The sequence below is a fragment of the Halyomorpha halys genome, unplaced genomic scaffold (genome assembly GCF_000696795.3).
Source record: "Halyomorpha halys isolate HHAL.00 unplaced genomic scaffold, Hhal_1.1 Scaffold994.1, whole genome shotgun sequence".
Classification (NCBI taxonomy): Eukaryota; Metazoa; Arthropoda; class Insecta; order Hemiptera; family Pentatomidae; genus Halyomorpha; species Halyomorpha halys.
This window is the reverse complement of record NW_027115041.1, coordinates 342,308-364,619: the sequence shown is the minus strand read 5'-3', so window position 1 is coordinate 364,619 and position 22,312 is coordinate 342,308. Positions and strand designations below refer to the sequence as shown.

General features: G+C 31.0%; 3 protein-coding genes across 4 annotated transcripts in view; 1 reads left to right on the top strand and 2 right to left on the bottom strand.

Annotated features, from left to right (window-relative positions):
• Coq8 (ubiquinone biosynthesis protein COQ8, mitochondrial) overlaps window positions 1-6,917 on the bottom strand; it is a 12,671-nt gene extending 5,754 nt beyond the window's left edge. Inside the window, exons 1-7 of the mRNA XM_014431675.3 lie at window positions 6,487-6,917; window positions 6,332-6,413; window positions 4,175-4,635; window positions 1,782-1,986; window positions 1,233-1,357; window positions 1,020-1,134; window positions 837-944 (exon numbers count right to left, since the gene is read on the bottom strand). Coding sequence (XP_014287161.1) covers window positions 837-944; window positions 1,020-1,134; window positions 1,233-1,357; window positions 1,782-1,986; window positions 4,175-4,635; window positions 6,332-6,413; window positions 6,487-6,666 — 1,276 coding nt within the window. The 5' untranslated portion in view covers window positions 6,667-6,917. The remainder of the gene's footprint in view (window positions 1-836; window positions 945-1,019; window positions 1,135-1,232; window positions 1,358-1,781; window positions 1,987-4,174; window positions 4,636-6,331; window positions 6,414-6,486) is intronic.
• Window positions 6,918-12,641: 5,724 nt separating this feature from the next.
• Window positions 12,642-17,334, top strand: Tim9a (translocase of inner membrane 9). 2 transcript variants are annotated; one of them, XM_014431679.2, is made up of 4 exons: window positions 12,642-12,800; window positions 12,872-12,967; window positions 13,356-13,480; window positions 17,099-17,334. In XM_014431679.2, exons 1-3 carry the CDS (start codon window positions 12,747-12,749, stop codon window positions 13,476-13,478), a joined length of 273 nt encoding a protein of 90 aa, XP_014287165.1. In that variant the 5' UTR covers window positions 12,642-12,746; the 3' UTR covers window positions 13,479-13,480; window positions 17,099-17,334. The 2 variants fall into 2 exon arrangements, with proteins under 2 accessions (XP_014287165.1, XP_014287166.1); XM_014431680.2 differs by having other exon boundaries at window positions 13,356-13,503.
• Window positions 16,441-20,737, bottom strand: LOC106687666 (ras-related protein Rab-32B). Its single transcript, XM_014431678.3, has 7 exons — window positions 20,530-20,737; window positions 20,395-20,427; window positions 20,216-20,312; window positions 20,085-20,141; window positions 19,932-19,992; window positions 17,037-17,220; window positions 16,441-16,588 (listed from the first exon to the last, which is right to left on the bottom strand). Exons 1-7 carry the CDS (start codon window positions 20,627-20,629, stop codon window positions 16,464-16,466), a joined length of 657 nt encoding a protein of 218 aa, XP_014287164.1. The 5' UTR covers window positions 20,630-20,737; the 3' UTR covers window positions 16,441-16,463.
• Between the last annotated feature and the right edge of the window lie 1,575 nt (window positions 20,738-22,312).

The following is a 22,312-nucleotide window of genomic DNA, read 5'->3' as shown; positions in this document are numbered from 1 at the left end:
ATTAATATTATAGCATACAAATAATATCTTGTATTATTAACAAAAAATAAATGTAAAACTCTTTGAAATATATTTATTACTTGCCAAATATTTTAATTACTATATCTTTTGCCCTACCCTCCATAAATGAAAAGACCTGGAGCGTGAAGAATAAAATTCTAAACCTTGACTAAATATAAAAAGGTTAAATAACTATATTCAGCACCTTTAACTGTCTAGAAAATAGGACCCGATTCCTCAAGTCTAATTAGACCACAATACTTATAGAAGTAAAAGATATACAAAACAATATTTTAAACCTTCAGACTGTTTCCTCAGTTAATTTATCATTTCTCTGAATGATAGAAAATATTGGATAATGTGGATTAACTTTCATTTAACCCCTTAACACAGTATTTTTTTAAAAAAAAGGCCAAAAAAAAAATCAATTTTTTTAAAAGTAAAAAACCCAATTCAGAACATTGTTTTGGCAAAAAAATACAAAATTTCTATTTTAATATTGATCAGATTTTGGATATCGGTCATACATAGCACCCTATGTAGACACAGGCAAAAGCTATATAAATATACATATAAAAATCATATTTATTTATTTTATTATTATTACATTGTTATTTTCAATTCTCGAATATATGAGAGTATGAAAATTATAGCAACATGAAATACAATGCCGCTCGAATTATCTTCGGCCTCCTTAGCACACTAGAATTAACTCGAGTGTACAAGTTAAGGGGTTAATTCAACTTTCTGGGAAAATGTAACAATCATGCTTCCAAAAGGTTTTACTAAATAAAATTAAAAGCATCCACTCAGTTTGACAAAAACATACACTATACCTTCAGGGAAGACATTCCAGAGGTTCATAACACCTACAAGGTTTTCAATATCAGAATCAATCCCCTCAGCAACCCCTGGATATTGTATTTTGACAGCCACATGACTACCTAAGGAATTATTTAAGAATTAAAATTGAAAAATAAACCAAAATAGTTCTTACTAATCCAGAATATAATTCATACCATTTAGTAACCTTCCCATGTGCACTTGTCCAATTGATGCCGCTGCAAAGGGTGACATGTCAAATTCAGAAAATTTAGACCGCCAATCAGGCCCCAGTTCTGACTTAAGCACACTCTGTAAAATTAATAATTTATCAAAAAATAATGTATCATTATCATATGATCATGAAAAGAAAAACATACAAAATTTACTAAGTATAAAAGTATGCATACTTCTACTTGAGAGTGGGGCATGAAATCTGCTGATTGACGAACTCTTTCAAAAGCTTTCTGAAGTACAGGATCTATTACATTGTTGTCTTGAATACTCATTATTTGACCGATCTTCAAAGCGGCTCCTAATCACAAAAAAACAAAACAAAATTAAATGCTAGGATATGGTTTTAGATAAATCATTTCTTTCATTCTAGTTTCAGTTGATAGTTAATAAACAGACAACTACCTACCTCTTGAACTTCTTATACATCAACGAAGAAGTAAAAGTAACAAAGTAATTCATTAAATTAATTAATCCATTAAAAAAAAAATCCTCTATGTCAGAAATCTATGAGTTTTTTTAATTATTCGTAATCAGTAGTTAAATTTTTTTTTCACCAAAACCAAACTAATGGGTCTGGTTGAAGGTAATAATAAAACTATGATACTCTGAACTTAAGACACTAATGCCATAATTTTTTAATATAAGTTTGATTTAATAAAGAACTTTTTATTTTTAAATGCTAATGTTATTAATTTATCTACCATGAAGTGCCAACAACTAACCTCTTACTTTGCATAAAGTACTGACGATCCTTTCAGCATTAGCTGGAGTCATAAAGAGACTGGAACTACTGCTTCCTAAGCCTAACGTTCGTCTTGCACTTTCAGCTGCAGTGCCTATACCAAGACCAGCTGCTAGGCCTCCAAATGAAATAAGTCTTCCAAGGCGAGAGGAGGGTACTTTCCTTTCCCTGGCAGTTCGGCTTAACTAGATAAGTTAGGAAGACATAATTAATTGAGTTATTTTTACTGAAAGAAAAAGAATAATACACTTTAAGAAAATAAAAGATGAAGCTTCACCAGAGATAATCATGACAATAGTTTTTACTCTTATACAAAATTTACTTTTGTTAAAAGTTTCCATGAACTCACTACACATAATAGTCTAATAATTCTTTTCAAAACACTAAGTTCACATTGGGAAATCAAATGAAATTAAAAATGATTGGTCTAATATCATTAGAAGAGATAATAAACAAGTTTTGTAAGTAATAAAGGTTAATAAAATTAGTATATATGTAATTTTGTTCAATTCAATAACCTACATAGTAATGGTGGCATTAGTAACAATAAATGACTACTTATTTTATTTTATTTTTTTTTAAAGTGATTAAAAGCTCTGTTAACAGTGCCTAGGCATCCAAATGAATCTAAAATAAGAGAGAGGCAGAAAATAACAGATTGAGGGCAATTAGAAGGTTGAAATTGAAACAGAACAATGCCAAAACTATTTTTATAACACCAATTTGCAAAATATTTTCAGATGTTTAAACTCAGAAATGGTTATTTGCATAATCTCGGTGCTTTATCAAAGCATTGTAACAATCTCTCATTTTCCATTGATTCAGATAATATAAAACAGCATATACTGATAATGATTTTGCATGAAATAGTAAGAAATAAGAGGGAGAGTTGATAAAAATGAAAATACAAAATTAACATTATACTAAACTTGTAAACTAGATTTGAAAAAGTAGAAATGAAAATATGAAAGAGATACAATATATGAAATAAAAGTACAAAAAATATTGAAATAAAATAAAATATGGAATTGAATAAATGAAGGATGTCAGGTTCTGACAGTTATTTGTATATTATAATTATGAGAGATAGTTGACCATGGATGACGTACTAGGAGATGATGGTTGGGGGTGCGGTCAAATGAAACACGAATGAGTTGGAGTAGCTTATTTAATTGTGTCTTCGTTTCGGCTAGAGTTTCTAGCCTTCATCAGGGCTAATAACAGAACAAGATAACAACCAAAAAGTATAGAAAATAAAAAAGAAAATATAAACAGAATGACATAAAGTGAATAATTTTACAGAATAGAATTAATAAAATGAAGAGATGAGAGAATTAGAAAATAAAATGTATATATAAATAATTGAAAAAGAAGGTAAAAAAACATATTTAAGGAAATAAAATGAAAATTAAGTTATATAATGCAAAGAAGTATAAATATATTAGTTATTAATACTTTAAAAATTGAAATATGAAAAGAAAAAGAAAATTGAGAGAAAGAAAATATAAAAAATTATGTTTACATATTTTTATATTTTCTTTCTCTCAATTTTCTTTTTCTTTCCATATTTCAATTTTTAAATTATTAATAACTAATATATTTATACTTCTTTGCATTATATAACTTCATTTTCATTTTATTTCCGTAATTATGTTTTTTTACCTACTTTTTCAATTATTTATTTATACATTTTATTTTCCAATTCTCACATCACTTCATTTTATTAATTCCATTCGGTAAAATTATTCACTGTATATCATTCTGTTTATATTTTATTGTCTATACTTATTGGTTATCTTGTTCTGTTCTTTAATTGATAATTAATAATTTCAGTAATTAACTGAAAAATCCTTTTTTTCATTTCAAAAGAAGCAGGTGGTCTAATCTTTAGAAAAATGTGAATTGTAAAGAAAATTTCACATAGAGGAGTTAAAAAAAGTTAGAAAATTACTTTACTAATTTTCAAGTATTTTATAATAAACATGCTATTAAGAAATTACCATAATAACTAATCTGATTTACAAGCTTTTTACTTACAACTTTTGTAATTTTTTACAAACATTTTGTAAATTATTATCTATGTATAAGATTTTGTTCTATTAAATATGTAATCATATATTTTAGTGAAAGAAGCTGAGATAAATATGCAATACTCCTTGTATAAGAGGATAACCTCTTATAGCAGAATTCATTTAGTGTTCTCTCGAAATTTGACCAAAATAACTTTGGCTGCCATGAGATTTTTATACATAACGTCACATCTAATTTTATGGAAACTTCTAAATACTAAATATGATAATCAGAGAATATCTAAAAAACAAAAATAAATAAATGAACCTCTTCAGTTGAAAATCATGTATTTTTGATACTCACAGATTGTTTAAATTTATCAGGTTGCACTGCAATTGACTTAGTGGTAGTTTTCTCTTCTTTACCAGAAATTATATCTGTTTTTTTAATTGGCGTGCTTTCGGAATTTTCAATAGCTGAAGTCATTTTTTCCACTTTTGGTGATTTAATAGTCTCTTCCAAATATGGTGGTTTTTTTGAAGAATCACTACTATAACTCGTAGGTTGTAAAATATTCTTGGATGCCTTGACGCTGCTTCCTGTTTTCAGATTTTGAGTTTCTAAAGTAGCTGCAGTTAACATAGCATGTCCTTCAATTCCAGTTTCACTAATTAATGTATTTAACTCTACTGTTAATACTGATGGTTTAAAACCATTTTTCTTTGCATTCTCAATATCTAAAATACCAGTCAAAGGTTTGCTAGGATTAAACTCTAGAATGTCATACTGGTTCTGATCTATAGAAATCTCTTCTTTTTGTGAACCTGAGAAAATATTAAAGAAAAATTATTAGAAATGATGTTCGTTCAATACTGTAGTCAGGAGGTGTTGGAATTAAGGTTAAGTCATATATTTCAAACTGAATGGCAAACTGCTACCCAATTTTGTTTGGGTTTTTGGATTAAATACACTACAACAGCAAATCTATAAATGTATTCAAGTAAAAAAAAAAAAAAATAGACAATATGGAGCCACTGCTGATAATAAACTCTTCTAAATAGGTTTAATTGCAATAATAATCTTAACTTACTGCTAGAGCTATTTTTCCTTTTTTATTGATGTAAATTTCCTTCATTTTTCAATTAATAACTTCATTTTATAGAATTTTTGTTTTGGAGTTGCTCAGGAATATTTGTTTATTATTAGCATAATAGCTATAATATTAGCACAATGTTTACTATTAGCATTATAGTGATGCTCTTGGCATTTTTAATATGTGATTAAACATTCCCTTATAAAATAGTAAAAATAAGAGAATTAATGTAATTATAAGGAAAATTAATTAATAAAGGAATTTTTAATACACGAAAGTGGTGATTGATGTAGATTTAACATCAGTTTAATGTATATTAGAATTTAATGCAGACAAATGTTTCTCAAGACAATGTATATATAGTTATTTGCTTGATATGGAATGTGGAAAGAAACATTGCAGCCCAATATAATTTTGCTTTTCTACTATAGGGGTTGATAGTGAAGGCGTATCTTATGTAATTTAATGCAGGTCATGAGTCGAGGAATTCTTCTATCATATCGTCCAATAAGTATTGAGACTAGATTGGATAATTATATAAATCTAAGGGAAGGACAGAAACTAGTAGAAAGACAGCTTCTCCCAGTGGTAACACAATACATATTGATATGCTGTCCACAATGAGCTTTTCAAAAAAAGTTTCCAAGAGTTGTACTCAAATCCATGAGCTTAAGGCAATATTCGTGGGAACTTTTATAAAAAAATTCCCAGAATCAGAATAGCTCCACATCTATACTGATGATTCAGTATTGCAAGCATGCAAACATGATGGACCAGGAGTCTCATATTTCCACATGAGTTGTAATGGCAGCCACTAATATTAAAAGGGAGATAGAAACCATTCTTCTGTTCCTTAAAAGTATGGTTATTGGAACAACAAGCCAAAAGAGTTGCATGCTATCTTAGCAATTAAGTCTCTCCAAAATTAATCAAATGTAAATGCGGAGATCCTTGCATTGTTGATGAATCAGTTAAAAGAAAATGGAATGAAAGTTGCTTTCCACTAGATGTAAGGTCTTCACAGACCCGATAGGAAGTATGAGGCTAACTGCTTAAAGAAGGAAAGGGTCTGCAATGAAGCAGATAGATCTTCCTCTAAACATAGAATCAGCTAAAAGAATAGATAAAGGAAACCTCCAAAATATACAGAAAGACCTAAATGCAAAAATTTTAGTGGATCCTTAAGATTCTTTTTTTTGTGTTTCTTAAGTGTTACAAAACTAATGTTATTAAGTTAACTTTATTTTTGGAGAAGATAATAAAAATTTGGAGTAGTTATTAAATGTTATATGAACCATTTACGATTTGTCTTGTTCGGAATTAGAATAAATAAGTACAAATGTTAATTTTAAATAAATGAGCACATCCTCATAATAATATCACTAGTCTGTCACTAAATTGTAAAATATAGTAAAAACCAATCTTACCACCCATATAACCAGTGAAAGCTTTAATCCCTTCCAGGACCATTGCTGCTCTTTGAAGTCCTTCATTAGCAACTTCATTAATCTGCAGTTAATATTTAATTTGAAAACAATAAATACAGGATTGGAAATTACAACATAACACCAATCTAACTTACTGGTTTAGATTTAGTATCAAACTTGCTTTTAAAATCAAGTGATTCATCTATAATTGATTTAACACTTGAATTAGCCCATAAATGCTTAGCATAACACTCTTGTTGCCTTGCACCTTCTGTTGCAACTTTTTGTATCCCTTTCAAAACACCCAATATATCTCTAAAAACGTGTTGTGACATTTCACTGAATTAAACGATTCACATAAATTGGACTTCTACCAAATTAAATTGATAATAGAGCATGGAATTATTTGCCGGTTTAAAAAAAAAAAACACATTAAAAAATAAAACTTTTTTTTAATTAAAAGCAGCTAATTTTTTAATATTAATTATTGTAAATTTAAATCTATTGGAAATGTTATCATTATTGAGTTACATAATGTGGGTAATTTTACAAAAAAAAAAAAGAACTAATTCCAGCTATAACATAGTTCTGGTCGATCATGACTGAAAGTTCTCAAATCACATGATTGCAAAGAGGTTTAAGTCATCTGTATAACTACACATTACAAATTTATTCCAGTATTACAAAGCCTCACTATTGATTGTGCATTAGATTATGAATTAATTTCTACTTCATTTTATACTTAAGTAAAGTTATTTGTGTTTGACCCATTACCGACTTCTCCCGTGATAGCTTTAAGCCGAACTACCTCATCCGCTAGAATACACTCCTCAAATGTTGTACGTGTTCCACCTCTGACTTACTAAATACCAGCAGGTCATCCATATAAACTTGGCAGTTATCTATCTCCTCTCTATGTTGACGGAGCGCTTGCGGGTACCGCCTCTCCTTCACATAGACAATCCTGTCTTCTTTCAGCGGAATCTCGTGTACTGTTTTCCATTTTGCTCCCTGTACATCTACCTCCCTAAAAAAATGTCACCATATCCCTTCATGATTTGGTCTTTCCAGCTTCATAGTTGTTGGGTGCCTTCCAATACATGCTACTGCTCTTTGCAAGTAAAAAACCTATACATCTGTGCAGATAAACAATACAAAGGTATATTTATGAATTTTCAGAAAAATCTTCGCTTGGCAGTAGAAGGCATCTGACTACTACATCACATGGGCGTTGGCTGAGAGGAGCAGATTTTTGGGAACTTTCTGGGAAAGAAAATAGTGAACTTATTGGACAGATGATTTCTTTCTGGAAACATACTATAATTAGGAAGATAACATTGTTAAGTTGACGTCTCCACGGATCACAACCACCTTTGAAGGGATAAGATGGATATATGTCGATTCTTCGATGAAAAAGGTAAGACGCAATGAGCACAATTATTCGTCATTTACTTATCTTTAAAATAATAAACAAGCAAAGAATAAAAAAGAACATTTTTTGGATTCCATTCCTCCTATTATAACTTAGAGTTTGTCAGTTCAGTAATCTCAGAATGTTTGTTGTAGAAGAGATGGTTAATATTTTCCCAGCTATCCCAGAAGGCTGATGCTCTCATTGCAAAACTCTTCATTACCTATTATATTTTTGAATTTATTGTGTGTATTGTATGTATCGATATACAATAATTAAGTTTATGCTTGATTTTCAAGTTTCATTTTGAGAAATTTATTTCAATTATGATTAGTAAAAATTTAAAAAGTAATGATTGAATTTTATGAAGTAGAAATAAAATGGGGAGGGTATTTCTTGGAATGCGGAATTACATATCTTTCTTTTATTATATTATTATTATATGGGCGACAGACCATGAAGGTCTAGGTTTCTTGACGTGTTTTTTTCGCTGGGTGGGTTCGTCATTCCCACGCCTATGTTTTGTGAGTGCCACCCATTGGCTAACGGGCCTTACAAATGCCTTGTAAAGGGGGGGAGATTGTGATTGAGTTTTGAATTATTTTATGATTGAAAAGCCCGGGTGGGACCAGGACTCGATCTGACAAACTTTGGGGTGGTAGACTGGCGCGTTGCACGCTAATAATCATTCTTTTACCAACATTTATATCTGAGGTCTGCTCTCCCCTTGGCGAAATCCTGCCTACGCCCATGCTACACCAAGTTCTATTAATTATAGATTATTATTTTAAATTAAATTATTTATATACATCAACAATACACAATACGTTTTCATATAATATGCAGAAATAAACAAGGAAAGTTATAGTGTAGATTAAATACAACAACTTTCTGTAGGACTAATACGTAACCACCGGATAGTCTAAGAATGATTGATTCCAAAATCATATTGAATATAAGAAACGAATTAAATATAGCATGGAGAAATCGTTTCTTAGAAGAATTATGAATCTAATCAAATCGCCGGACACTGAGTCATAAAAATTACTGGTGTTATTACTCCTTTTTAGGATCATTGTTATCAGTATCTCTGTAAACAGATAAACATGGTAGTAAAGCAAGCACGAGTGACAAAGACACTGGCTTGGATCACGCCAAATACTGGTGAACCTAGCAAATTTTATAAGGTTATAAATAATTAGAATGGTGAGCTCTACTCTTCCAAGTGTATTCAGATGATTGTGAGATAACCAGTGAAGACATGACCTCTGTATCTCCAAGTTTTCCACTCTGTGTCCGAGATTCCACTGATTGACCTGTTCTCCGAATACTAACGCTCAGTGGCCCATCTCCACAAATATAGAGAGGAAATGTACTTATTTTTAAGATATCCGGGTTGAATCATCTACTGAAAATATTTTTCCCAACCAAAAATAAAAATAAATAAATAAAAACCTCCAACTATTTAATGATACTGTGTTTGATATACTGTCCCAAAAAATCTGTTATAAAGTGATGAGTTACCTTGAAAAAGGCTTTATTTCACAAAACTTAGCATCGACAGCTGCTAAAGCCCAAAAGTTTAGTTTCTTTTTAATTTAGTTTCATTCTACTTCCAATTGGTTTTTATTTTATGTTAATTCTAAGTTTATTTTTTATTTAATTTTAACCACACGTTATTTAAGAATTTATTATGTAAATAATGAAGATGTTGTGGTAGTGTATAAATACATAAGGAAACCCAATCCAGGAAATGGTGAACGAGAATTTGGCCGCAGAATTCCCACCTATACCTGTGACTACCGCGCACGCTGAGAAGAATATCCTCTGAGAAATCAAGGAGAAACGGGGGAAGGGAGGACCGTAAATGCCATGGGTGTTGCAAAGTTGGGCATTTGGTGGTCCAGTGTTCCCGAACTCGATGCTTCGAGTGCGGGAATGAGGGACACATCGCTAAACAGTGTCCCTATATGTACAGAAGAGGCGATGGGCATAGGGACGTGCCCATGGAGATAAACGCTCAGCGGGTGCAAAAGAGAAGCAACAGACGGAGGACAGAAGGATCTACAAGCGAGGCTACGGAGGTCTCTGAGGTATCGAAAACGGAGGGGTAAACCAAAGAACCAGGGAGTGGAGGAAGTTATAAACTCAGAAGGAGAAGCGGCTGGAGGGAGGAGAACCTCATCAGAAATCTGAGAAGGTTGCTGGCAGATGGGCAACAGCACGCTGCTGACCAATAGTATAAGGATCATCGTTAACAGTACGTCGCGGTATAACAGTCCTTTGTGGGCAGTTCGTAAGAAGGGTGCGCCGGGGAATCAGTTAGATAAGTATCGGGTGGTAATAGACTACCGCAAATTAAACAAGAATACCGTAGACGAGCGGTATCCGATCCCGCGTTTTGAGGACATACTGGACAGATTGTGGGGCGCATAGGTGTTCAGCACGCTAGATCTCAAAGCGGGATACCACCAGATAATGATGCATCCAAGGGACCGCCATAAGACGGCATTCCCGTTCGAGAAGGGTCACTATGAGTTTTTCTCGGTTGCCGTTTGGGGTGAAAAACGCCCCAATCACGTTCCAACTGCTCATGGATGAGTTTATAGGAGACATTGACGAATCGATATGCCAAGTGTATATGGATGACATCTTGGTCTTCAGTAAATCTGAAGAGTAACATGTAGCGCACTTGAGGGTGTTGTTTCGGAGAATTCGGCAGTTTGGTCTCAGATTGTCGCAGGAGAAGTCAACGCTTGGAGAAAAGGAAATAAACTTCTTGGGACACACGATATCACAGGAGGGGGTCAAGCCCGGTACGCATAAGGTTGGGGAGTTGCGTAAGATAGTAGTGCCGAGGGATGTAAAAGGTACTCACAGGCTTTTGGGAGCCCTTAATTACTACCGACGATTTGTCCCGGAAAAGGCGGATAGGTTGGTCCCGCTCAATAACTTGTTAAAAAGGTTTCCAAGATCGTCATCGCGCCGACAATTGAAGATAACATTTGGCGTTGTATGGAGAAACTCCAGAAAGAACCGGTACTCGCGTTCCCAGACTTTCAGAAGACCTTCACGATCACAACTGACGCGAGCGAATACGCGCTGAGAGCAGTGCTGTCCCAAGAGAGCGAAGGGGGGAGCACCCGGTCGCATATGGCAGCACACGGTTGACGAGTGCGGAGTAGGCACAGTGCTCTCGAACGGGAATTGCTTGGCATCGTTTGGGCAGTAAACCATTTCAGACCCTGGAACCCCACCATCGGAGGACAGGATCTCGGAAGGAGACAGACCCGCAGAGATGGAAGAATCGGAGAAAATTATTAATGATAAGCCCTGCCGTTCGTCTGGAAAACTAGGACATCGGGTCAGATGAAAATCGAATATGGACGATACGGGAAAAGCAAAATTGCAACTATTTGGTCGGTACTGGGGGTCAAGGATGAACAAATTTGTAGAGTCATTATAGACGCGTATAAACCAGGGAGGACATACCACATTTAAGTGGGTAACGCCGTTATCTGGGATAAGATTAAGAGGCTGTGGCGGTCAGAGCACTGTCTGACCTCCAGATCGACACTTTTACGTGGAAATGGTATAAGTGGGTGACGGTCGTCGACGCTTTTAGTAAGGTGGCAATGTCGGAGCAAGTAAAGGATCGGTCAGCGGAAACTGTATTAGGTGCACTACGCACCTGGTTCCAATTTTATGGAGTTCCTTACTCCATTTCGTCTGACAGGGGGGAGGGGGTAAGGGACGAGTTGGATAATTCCCTTATCCAAGATTAGATGGCATTACAACACCCCGGGCACCCTAAAGGTTGAGGTGGGGATTAAAATTGAGAACATTGTATACCACAAATTAGGGACTAATAGCGGAAAGGAGGTACGGCGCTATGAGGGCCCATTTCGGGTGATTACTTTTCGACAACTCAACGTTGTCATAATAGAAAGTTTGAGTGAACCACGGAAAAGAAGGATGGTTCATCTTGAGCAACTGCCTGATGTCACCACCTAGGTACCCGGAATGCCCCCCTCATAATACCATGGAAACTTTACGCACCGGGTGGAGTGTACAATTTTTGTGTGTGTAAGCGGTGGTTCTTTCTTTTTTCAATTTTTATTATTTTCTGTTCTAATATGTAATAGGCAAATTTTGTCCTAGTTTGTAAGAGGAGTCACTGTGTTTTACTTTGTCTTTGTGAATGAAGGAATAATATTTTTTATTTTAGTTTTAATTATGTTACTTCACATTTTTGTAACCTTGTTCTCTAGCTATATGATAAACTCTGATTTGGTTCAAGTTTGCTTTGATTGTATTTTTTATTTCTTTATCTTTATTAGTTTACGAGATGTATTTGTAAACTGGTAGGGGGAAGTTAGGGTACCTAGAGGAGTTAAGGGTACCTTATTATCTCCCTTAATACCTATTGACCGATGTAAACACTGTATAAATTTATATATAGAGAATTAAAAGGAGAAATAAAGTAGTCTTTATTCTGTTTAAGTTCTGCTTGTGACGGAGCTTAACATATATATATATTTATTTAATAATTTTTTACTTCATAAATTTTTTGTTTCATTTCATTTGGTTATATTTTAATTTTATTAAATTGTATATCATTTGAAAGGAATTTTTTTTTACCATATCATTTTCTTTATTATTTTATGAGATTATTTTCAGGTCCTCCGTTTTTTTATTTATCACCCGAACCAGCAAACATTTACTCTGAGGAAGATAATTGTTTTTCACGCGAAAAACCCCTCGCTCCAACAACAGCGATATTTACTATTTTATTTATTTTTTTTATTAACATGTAATAACCACAAATTTAACAATGAATTAATAAAATAATAGAAATAGTTCTATGACAACTTGAAAGGTTTGTTCTTTGGCTTTCTAAAAAAATCGATTACTTATCATTGAATGTTTATTATTCTCACTTACATTACTAGGTCTCGTGGTCTGTTAGATTTATATTTAAATTGTACTTAATAAATTAGTACAATGGAACAAGTATCCGCTTCCTCTATTGATGTTAACGCAGATCATATTAAAACTGTAATGTGCTTCACATTTTCATTTATTTAAAGTTCTTGTTTTCAAGTTAATAATTTTTATTTTGGTTTTAGTTTAAAGACTTTCTGCTGTCTTACAACAAATTGTCTGAGATGTGCTTCATTGATTGTGTGTCAGATTTTACAAGTAGAAGTGTGAAGCCCAATGAAGTGAGACATAATATTTAATAAATTGAAATACGGTACAATGTTGATGTTTAGCATGAGAATATTTAATATCGATATTTGAAGTGGAGTAATGTATATTCTAATGAGAAAAATTCACAATGGGGTTCATGATAAAAGTGATCTGCTTAAATTGAAAATAATAGCAATTGATTACTATTACTGTTAACACAATAAACAATATGTGGCATTGTGTTTAATAAAACAGGATCGTGTTAATATTATGGACAGTGCCTTCATCCTGACAATTTATTTCGCTATTTGTCATAGGATAAAATATTTTTATTTTAGCTAGTCCATTATTAGTTGAATATTATTGCAGTATTACAGTATTTTCCATTATTATAAGTGATTTTCATAATTTTTTCAACAGGAAAAATGTGTGTTAAATTGCACAGAAAAGTATCTTAAAATGAATCAAAGAATATCGCAGAGATTTCAAGAATTTCAAATGGTTGCTAATGAAAATACCTTAGCAACACAGAAACTCAGCTAGAGGTCAGTAGATTATTATTTGATAGGTAGGTAAACTTAAAATATTTGCTTATAGGTTATAATCAGAGAATTCAATGTTCCTCGATAAGCCTTCTGAATGAAACAAACTCATATCTAGTTTATTAAAATAATAAATAACTTAGCATATATTATTTTAGTCTCAGAATCATTTAATTCTTGAATAAGTTAGGTATGGCAAAAATGGCATTACTTAAACTTACCCTTCCACCTCTATTTTTCAAAATATATTCCAATTTTCAAAAAACTTCTATTACTAATTATGTATAGACAAAACTTGAAACACTAAATAAATTGTAATATTTTTTTTAAATCATCATGATGATAGGATAGTGTAGTTGAAGTTGATTGTGGCACAAAAAATAAATAAATAGGGTATTAGTTCACTAGAATATCCTCTCCACTGCCCAAATATGGCTTGCTGTGACTTAGTACTTTTCCTTCTGATGGAAAACAGGCTGAAAGAGAGACATTCCACAGGTGATGAGGACCTTCTAAGGACGAGTGTGAAAGGCTTTGGAGAAGTCAAAGAGTATAGAGACTTCATTGTCATCTATCGTGCTTTTAAGATCACCAACAATTCTGATTTGGGCAGATTGTGTGGAATAGTCAGTTTGAAAACCAGATCAGAGAGGATTAAGTCGATTAGACTCTTCAAGCAAATTGGAGGCTTAAAATTTTAATAGGCTCTCTATGAGTTTTGAGAGATAAGAAAGGATTGTCAAGCTGTTTTCCGGAGTATTGAATTTATATTAACCAATTTAGTGAAAGATAGTGTCCTATAGGATTGTTATGGTTCTAAAGTGTAGGCCTTCTACGACCAAGATATCATTACCCAGGATTTAGAAGATGTTGGTTACATATTGAGAAAGTTATGGGAGCAATATATGAAAAAGGGTTGAGTTGTTAATGCTGAAAAGATAAAACTTATATCATCCAGTAATGATGGTGTAGAAATGAATCAAGTTGAGGTGCTGAAAATAGTTGAAAATTTTAAATACCTTGACTCCATTGAATTAAATGGTTCCTGTGATGTGAAAATAGAAAATGAATTCAGGTGGTAAACAAGTTATATTAATCCTTAATTTGATATGGAGTAGAAATACTATTTCTAAGATCAAGAGAAATTTATACAAAAGTAAAATACTTAGCAATATTACAAATGGAGCAGAAACCTGGACCATAAAAGGCGATCTAAGGAAGAAACGTCTGGTTACAGAAATGGGCTACTGGTGACAGGAATATCCAGAATAGACAAAGTAAGATATGAAACTGCTTGAGAAACATGGAAGTTGAAAAGAACATTCTGGAAAATGCCTGAGGTGGTACAACATTAAAAAATAATGCCAAAAGGAAGATTACCAAGGGAGGTACACTCATAGAAATAAGATTATAGAAGAAGATGAGGTAAACCAAGGAAAACTTGGGACTATAAAATATGAGAATCCTTGATGGTACGTGGCATATGGAATATGCCGTGGACAGGGTACAGTACTGGAAGCAGGCCATACAAAATTCAGGTTTAGGAAACCCACTCCTTAAGTGGAAATTCCTATAAATAAGTTTAAAAAAAGAATGGATCATGTTAGAGTACAGATCTGTTGGGGAAGTAGGAATGAAATTTTGGATGGATAATGGCTTTTTTTCCAAGAGGAAGAGAATTCCGAGTTCTGAAGGAATAAACAAAAAGAAGGATTTCAGGGATGCATAATTATATTAATTTAGCGGAAATCCCCATCTGGACTGGTGGAAGAGAGACTTCTGTGTCATTGGACTTGTATAGAAATGTGCTTAAAAGTTGGTAAGGAAACATTGAGGTGAAATTTTTAGACAAAAAAATAACCTAGAGAGCTTGGAAAAAGACTCAACAGAAGTTTTGAAAAGGCAAAATTACTATTATTGACTCTTCAGCTTCTATTAATGGACATTTTCTATAAAAAATGTTTAAAAAAGGACTCTTCGCACCTGTTTTTTCAGAGATGGGATACCATATCTGTCTCATGTAGAAATATGGTCTTTATAATTCCATTGAAAGTATATCATATCGATCAATTCTTTCAGCTGCTGCTACTATTTAGTATGTAGTTATTATCTAGGTAGAGGGCGTGTATTCCATTTCTAGGAAGTGGATTGAGAAAAGTTGTTTTTGTATGGTTAGCATTAGTCTGTGAATTTGGTTTGTCCATAATCAAAATTCTTTGTTAACTGTTGGGTCAAGGAAGCCTTTGCTACTTTCTCACCCTTATGCATGTTTTTGATACTTTTATTTACCATATTGTATTAATATCAGTAATACTTTCATTTTATAATTTTTTTTTTTGTATTTTAAAAAAATAAGTACATTGTCAAAATGTTAAATTATCTTATGTAGTTACAATGGAAGAATATTTCCATTTTTTCAATATTTGAAGAAATATTGAATCCCTTTATAAATTTATATAAAACATGTGTGGTAATGTAAGCCATTATCATGGTACAGTTACTATATCAAACCACCTACAATAATTTTTACTTTAAAAATATAAAACCGTGTGTTCAACATTATACGTTTTGTTTACTATATTTATTTATTATGTTTTGCAGTGCAATATTTTAATATATAATAATTGATTCACATATAAGTGGTTTATTTAAGTTTTAATTAGCTTATCAACTTCTCATTTTTAATGCATTTTGTGTTTTGTTTATGTTGTAAAATCATGGTATAAATAAATGGTAAACAATAATCACAATAAAATGATAACTTATTTTTATAATTATAAAAATAATTGATATTTTTTTTAAATAGTAAAAATAAATTAATGTAAATTCATGAAATTTCTTTAGCTGCATAAATATGACTTGTAAACAGACTAAAAGATAAGTTGTAGTAGGCTTCACAATCGATAGTATTTACTACCAGTTATCTCATAGTAGTTAGTAAAGGTATTAAGAAAATCTCTTAGTAGAAATGACTTTGAAAATAGATTTATATACAACATGGTTCATTGTCTGTTTTCTTTTGTTTTTCGAGTTTTATTACATCAGGAACTGGTTCTACTACAGGTTTAATATTTTCCAAAGCAGTCGCAATTAAACACACCATAGCTTCACCTAAAAAAAATAAAAAAGCCTTAAAATTTTAATCAGTGATACAATTATTATTCTTTTATAATTTTATGATTCATTTAAGGAAATGGTAATTATTATCGATTGTCCACTTCATAGATGTTGTGAGCACAAAGATTATAGTTTTGGAGGAAAAAAATATTTAAAATGTAACTGTATACTGCAAAAAACACCTTATTTATTAATTCTCTTTTGTTTTGTTTTTTTATATAACTTAAATTGTTCACCACTTTTTGGCACCAGTTATAACACTTGAGCAGATCTAGATTTGATATTTCCCTACAGTTTCTAACTCCTAGCCCTTTAATGACCAAATTGTTAAATCTTTGAAGTTGACCATCGATATCTTGGTTTGAATAATGATAAGATATTGTGAATGACTTATTTATTTATCACGAGAGTTAACCTGGCTTTTAAGACTGAATGAACTTACTGATGTTGGTATTGTTTCTAGCAGAGGTTGGAAACCAGTTTAAAATACTGTTGTCTTTGCAGAATTTTGTTATGGATGTTGTTGTGACACCATGTTCTTCTATGTCCCATTTATTGGCCAGAAGGACCACAGGAATGTCTCTGCCATTGTCGAGAACTACTTTTTCACGTAAATCCTGAAGCCACTACAACATATTTTATTATTAGATTAAAAAATAAATTGTGTGTAATTATAGATCTCAACCATCTATTTGTATATTTTGTTATGTATGTATAGTATTAAAACCATTGTTTACTAATTGTGTGATTCTTTCACCAATATTTGTTTTCATCATAACAAAGCTTAATTAAAACTATAACTAAATTAAATAAAGTAGCTTGTGCTGTTTATATGGCTAATTAATATGTGATAGGTGATTAAGGTAAGTTAAGCTTTGTGACCTTTGGTCCCGTACTTGGCTGGTTGACTGCTCCTTATAAATTACTTCTCCAGGTAGGTAAGGTTAACACTTTCCATTGTAAGAGAGATAGATATTAGTATATTTAAAAGTAATTGTGACTTCTTTACAACTAGGAATCTTTAGATATTCAACATGCGGAAAGAGTATTTTTAGCCTAGCTTGGGGATCTATTTTCAAACAAGTATAACTAACCCATAGATCCATTATTTTCATTATAACTGGAATATATATTTGGCTCACACCCAATTTGTCTATGAACTTGGACTCAGCAATGGGTTAAAATGCCCTATTTTGGAAGAATACTACCAAAGTTGTTTCATGGAAACCAAACTAGGTTATTTGGCAGCTACTGCAGCCTTATCCAAATGATGGTTTGCCAAAGCTGTTCTTCATCAAATATATCTATGAACCTATACAAATTGGTAATTGAGCCTTTTGATAATATTGAAGATAGTAGATTTTATGGTTACATTTTAGCCCCTTCCGAGGTAATGCACAATATAAAGCACTGAACTTGTAGATTTGCATTCCAAATCAACTATTGCAACAGATCAATCTACCAGAAATGAAATCATTTTTTTTACTACTAAAAGAGGATGGCTGAAGTGGAAGAATATTACCGTTTAGGTGTTACAAATAACTCTTTTTTCGAATTTATAAAATAAAAAATAATGACTTTAAATTCAATAACAATTGCTGTAAAGATGTTAATGGCTTTACTATGTGGAGTATAGAGATAATTTTAATGGTGATTACCTTTGAGAATAACAGAATTGAAAAAAAAAAAAAGAATGAAAATTTCTTGCCTGACAAGAACAAAAAAGAAGTTGTGATAGAATATTGAATTGTTGGTCAAATCATCTGAAATATAAAATACTACAAGGAATTTTATTTATAGTCTATCAAGAAATTGACACCTAAACGGTAATATTCTTATATATATAGCATCTATTTAGTATGACCATAATAATCAACCTAAATATGTTCTTAACAAACACAAAAGACAAAAAAGATAAATGCAATAGACAGAATGTAATTATAAAATTTAATGTCAATGTCCATACCAATCATCATCATTATATGATTATGATCATAATCATAAACCAATCATCATATGGAATAATGATTTCAAAATTTAAAGACGGCCATTAGTCAAAAGAAGAAAATTAACTATACATATTATTAAATATTTAAAAAAATGTAAACTATAAAACTGATGTGTTAGGGCATTGCATAAAACTATATAGGCATCATTAACCAAATTTTCATTTAAATAATTAAATGAAATAGGAAATAATTATCAGTCATGAATTAGAATCAATAAATCTCTTATGAACAGACAACAGGAAACTGTGCGGTCATATGGACATGTGACAGAGCAGAGTAATGAAAAGTAGTATAGGATAAATTCATTTAGTTGTTATATTAAAACGAACATAACAGTTAAGATCGAATACAATATCAGTTTCAGGACACATAGACTAAATAACAAGATAAAATGATTAAAAATATAAATTAAAATATCAAAATGGATTTGAAGATTTTGACGAGGATCTTTGATCGGAAATATCAATTTTTTACAATTACACATATATTTTGTATGAAAGGTAAGTTTGTATAAATCAATTACATTACGATATAATAACTGTTTCTTATAAAAAGTTTAGATAATACATAATAGATTAATTACAAAAGTATAAATTAAAAATAATTAGATTATGTTAAATGAATTTTTAAAAAATATTCATAATTGATTTGATTAAAATTTTAGACTTGAAAATATGTGGCTTAACCAAAATGTCATGATGTAATTTATTACATATCTTTATTTATAAAGATCAAAATAGCAATATTATTTTAATTCCAGAATATTCAACATTAAATTTTTTTTTTTTTGTTAAGTTTTACTGTAATACTTAAAACTATCATTTATTTTAATAAGTATTCTCCATTTTTACTTCAAAAAAAGGTAGTTGAATAATTATCCAGATTCCCCCTGAATAATTAACTAAAGGTTAATTATTTTACCCAAATCTTATGAACGAACTGGTTTTCAAACCAAAATCTAAAACAAAACTTGTTTAGTGCTTTGTTATTCAATTCTGTTATTGATTTTACTGTACCTTTTTAAAAAAATAGTTGCTTTTTTTCAGATAAAAATGAATGTGAAAAATTAAATATGTTATATTTCGTAACTACTAAATTAATATGTGCCTCTATACTGATTGATTTAACTAAACACGATGTATGTTAGACCTGACACGCTAGATACTAGTCTTTATTTATAAGTCTATTTGAAAACAATTAGCATTAAAAACCATGAGAAATTAAAACAAAAAAAGCATAATTTATTTGTGACTTAACCATATTATCGTGTAAACAAATCAGATTAGATTTTCTTTATTCTAGATAAATAATATTACACTAATAAATACCTTCTTGGCAGAAATAAATGTGTTATGTCGAGTAGCATCAAAGACTATCGCACATCCAACTCTAAAATCATAATATTATTAACAATTGAAGCTTGAATTAATGGTAATGCTTTACCATATAATACTTAGTTAAAATAAATCAATAACACTTGCGCATATTTGTAGTAGGCTCTAGTCATCAAATTAAACCTTTCATGTCCTGCGATATCCCTACAATTTAAAGTGAATTAGGATATTTGTATATGTTAATAAAAATAAATTTTAAAAAAGTTAACAATTCTAACCATAGTTGTACGCTCACTCGAGTAGATGGATCCCAAAGAATGGTTTTTACTGAAAAATCTGCTCCAATTGTTGTTTTATAGTTGGATGAAAATTTTCCTGAAAAAAAAAATTATAGGATGTTGAAAAGGTAGACTCATTAATTTCATATCATTTATAGATGGTCATTATAATAAATTACCTTCTGTGTACCTTTTCACCACTGCAGTTTTCCCTATTTACCACAATAAAAATATATTGGAATACATTTTAAAATTCAAAGTTTTCCTTAGGTTTTTTGTCTTGAGTTTATAGTTAAAAATAAAATTTCACTTACCAACTCCATAATCTCCAATAACTAAAAATTTAAATACCACATCCCTAATTGGATTTAAACGGCTTTTCCTCGGGCTCATCTCTCGCCTTTTAGGATCCATTTCACTTAACTGAAATATTGTTATGAAGCAGAATTATTCCCTTGGTTAACCCCATTTGACCTCTGTTGTTATCTGTATTAGTAGTTTATCTCTTGTCTTCCTTTCAAAGAAAGACTTCTTATCTGGGCAAACTAATGTTTTTCCAGTGAAGCCAACTTGCTTATTGTAAATATGTCAGAAATGTTTGTGATTGTTTGAATTCCATATTATACTGTAAATCATTCACTTTTGATAAAATAAAATAAATAAGTTTTATTGGTTCCCAATAAAATTTTTGTTTAATTTGCAAATATTTTATCTTTTAAAAAGTTTTCTCATAAATTAAAATTTAATCTTGAGTGTTCTTTCCTGGTGATCCCTCCTATCAAACGTATTCCTTTAATCAACATGAAACAGAGGTACTATACAAATGAAATCATAAAGAAATAACATAATTTTTTTTTAATTATTGGAAAGAATGAGAAATACTGGTAATGCATATATTTTATTTGAAATTTAAATAATATAATGCCTGCATATATCTATTTAAAAATTGAACATATACTGTAAAGAATTTGGGTGCTAGTGAAAGAAAGTGATATGAAGTTTGAAAGGTTAAAATCTTCCATTTAAAATTTCCCATTTTAATAATTTTAATAGTCATCTTTATTAGATGACTAACAAATAGAACGTAGGGAATATTCTTTCCATTTCTTATTTTCTTGATTAATTGCAATAGCTTTGGCTTGAGAGGTTCTCCCCATCTTTGAAGTGCTGTTGAACCTGTGGTGAGTTTGAATCGTTTGTTGGTTCCCCTTACTTTACTCCCAGATACTTCAATAATCCCTTAAATTGCAGTCAGGATTCCTCATATTTCCATATGCATTTATTTAAGAGTTCCTAGTTTTAATGACTAGGAGTCTTAGACATTTTCTTTTTGCTTTGAATAGTTCCATTTTCTCATTATCTGAGGACTATTCTCTGACCTAGTACTATTTCATTAGTTGTACAGGAATTTTCAATTTTTAGACTTTGTACCAATTTCTCCTACTAGTACCCTAACTCTATATATTCTATTCATTCTTTTTATATCAGTTTCCTGCGAACCATTTCTAACTTCTATGTTCAATCAGCAATCTCACACCTATTGATCTGGTTCTTTTAACTTTTTATTTGCCTTTCCTGTATAGATTTGTATAAGTATGCTGTAATGGATGATTTATTGTGGGAGGATGTTTTAAATCTTAAAACAATTAGTTTTACTTCCTTATAAGTCTTTGTGACTCCAAAGATACAACTACTTAGTTTCAAAATAATCATATATTAGTATGTGTGTTTATTTATACTTAATGATTACTTTTGGTAGTATCAACAGTATTTTTTTTTACTATATCAAATTAATTATTGTTAAAAAGTATAAAATTTATCGTTTATTATTATTATTTGTACAATACCATAAATTTGAACTATATAAGATATTAAATCAAGTAGGCATTAATTATGTATTGATTTAATTTAAGTTCACACGTTTATGTTAAAAATTATATATTTCGATAATAATTTTTAACATAAACTTTAAATATTGATAAACTAATTTCCTAACACCAACTACAGCCAGACTCCATGGCTACATTGTAATATAAGCCAATAAATACATCTATATGCCTCTCCTGGGCTTACTGATCAGTTGAGAGAATTTTAAAA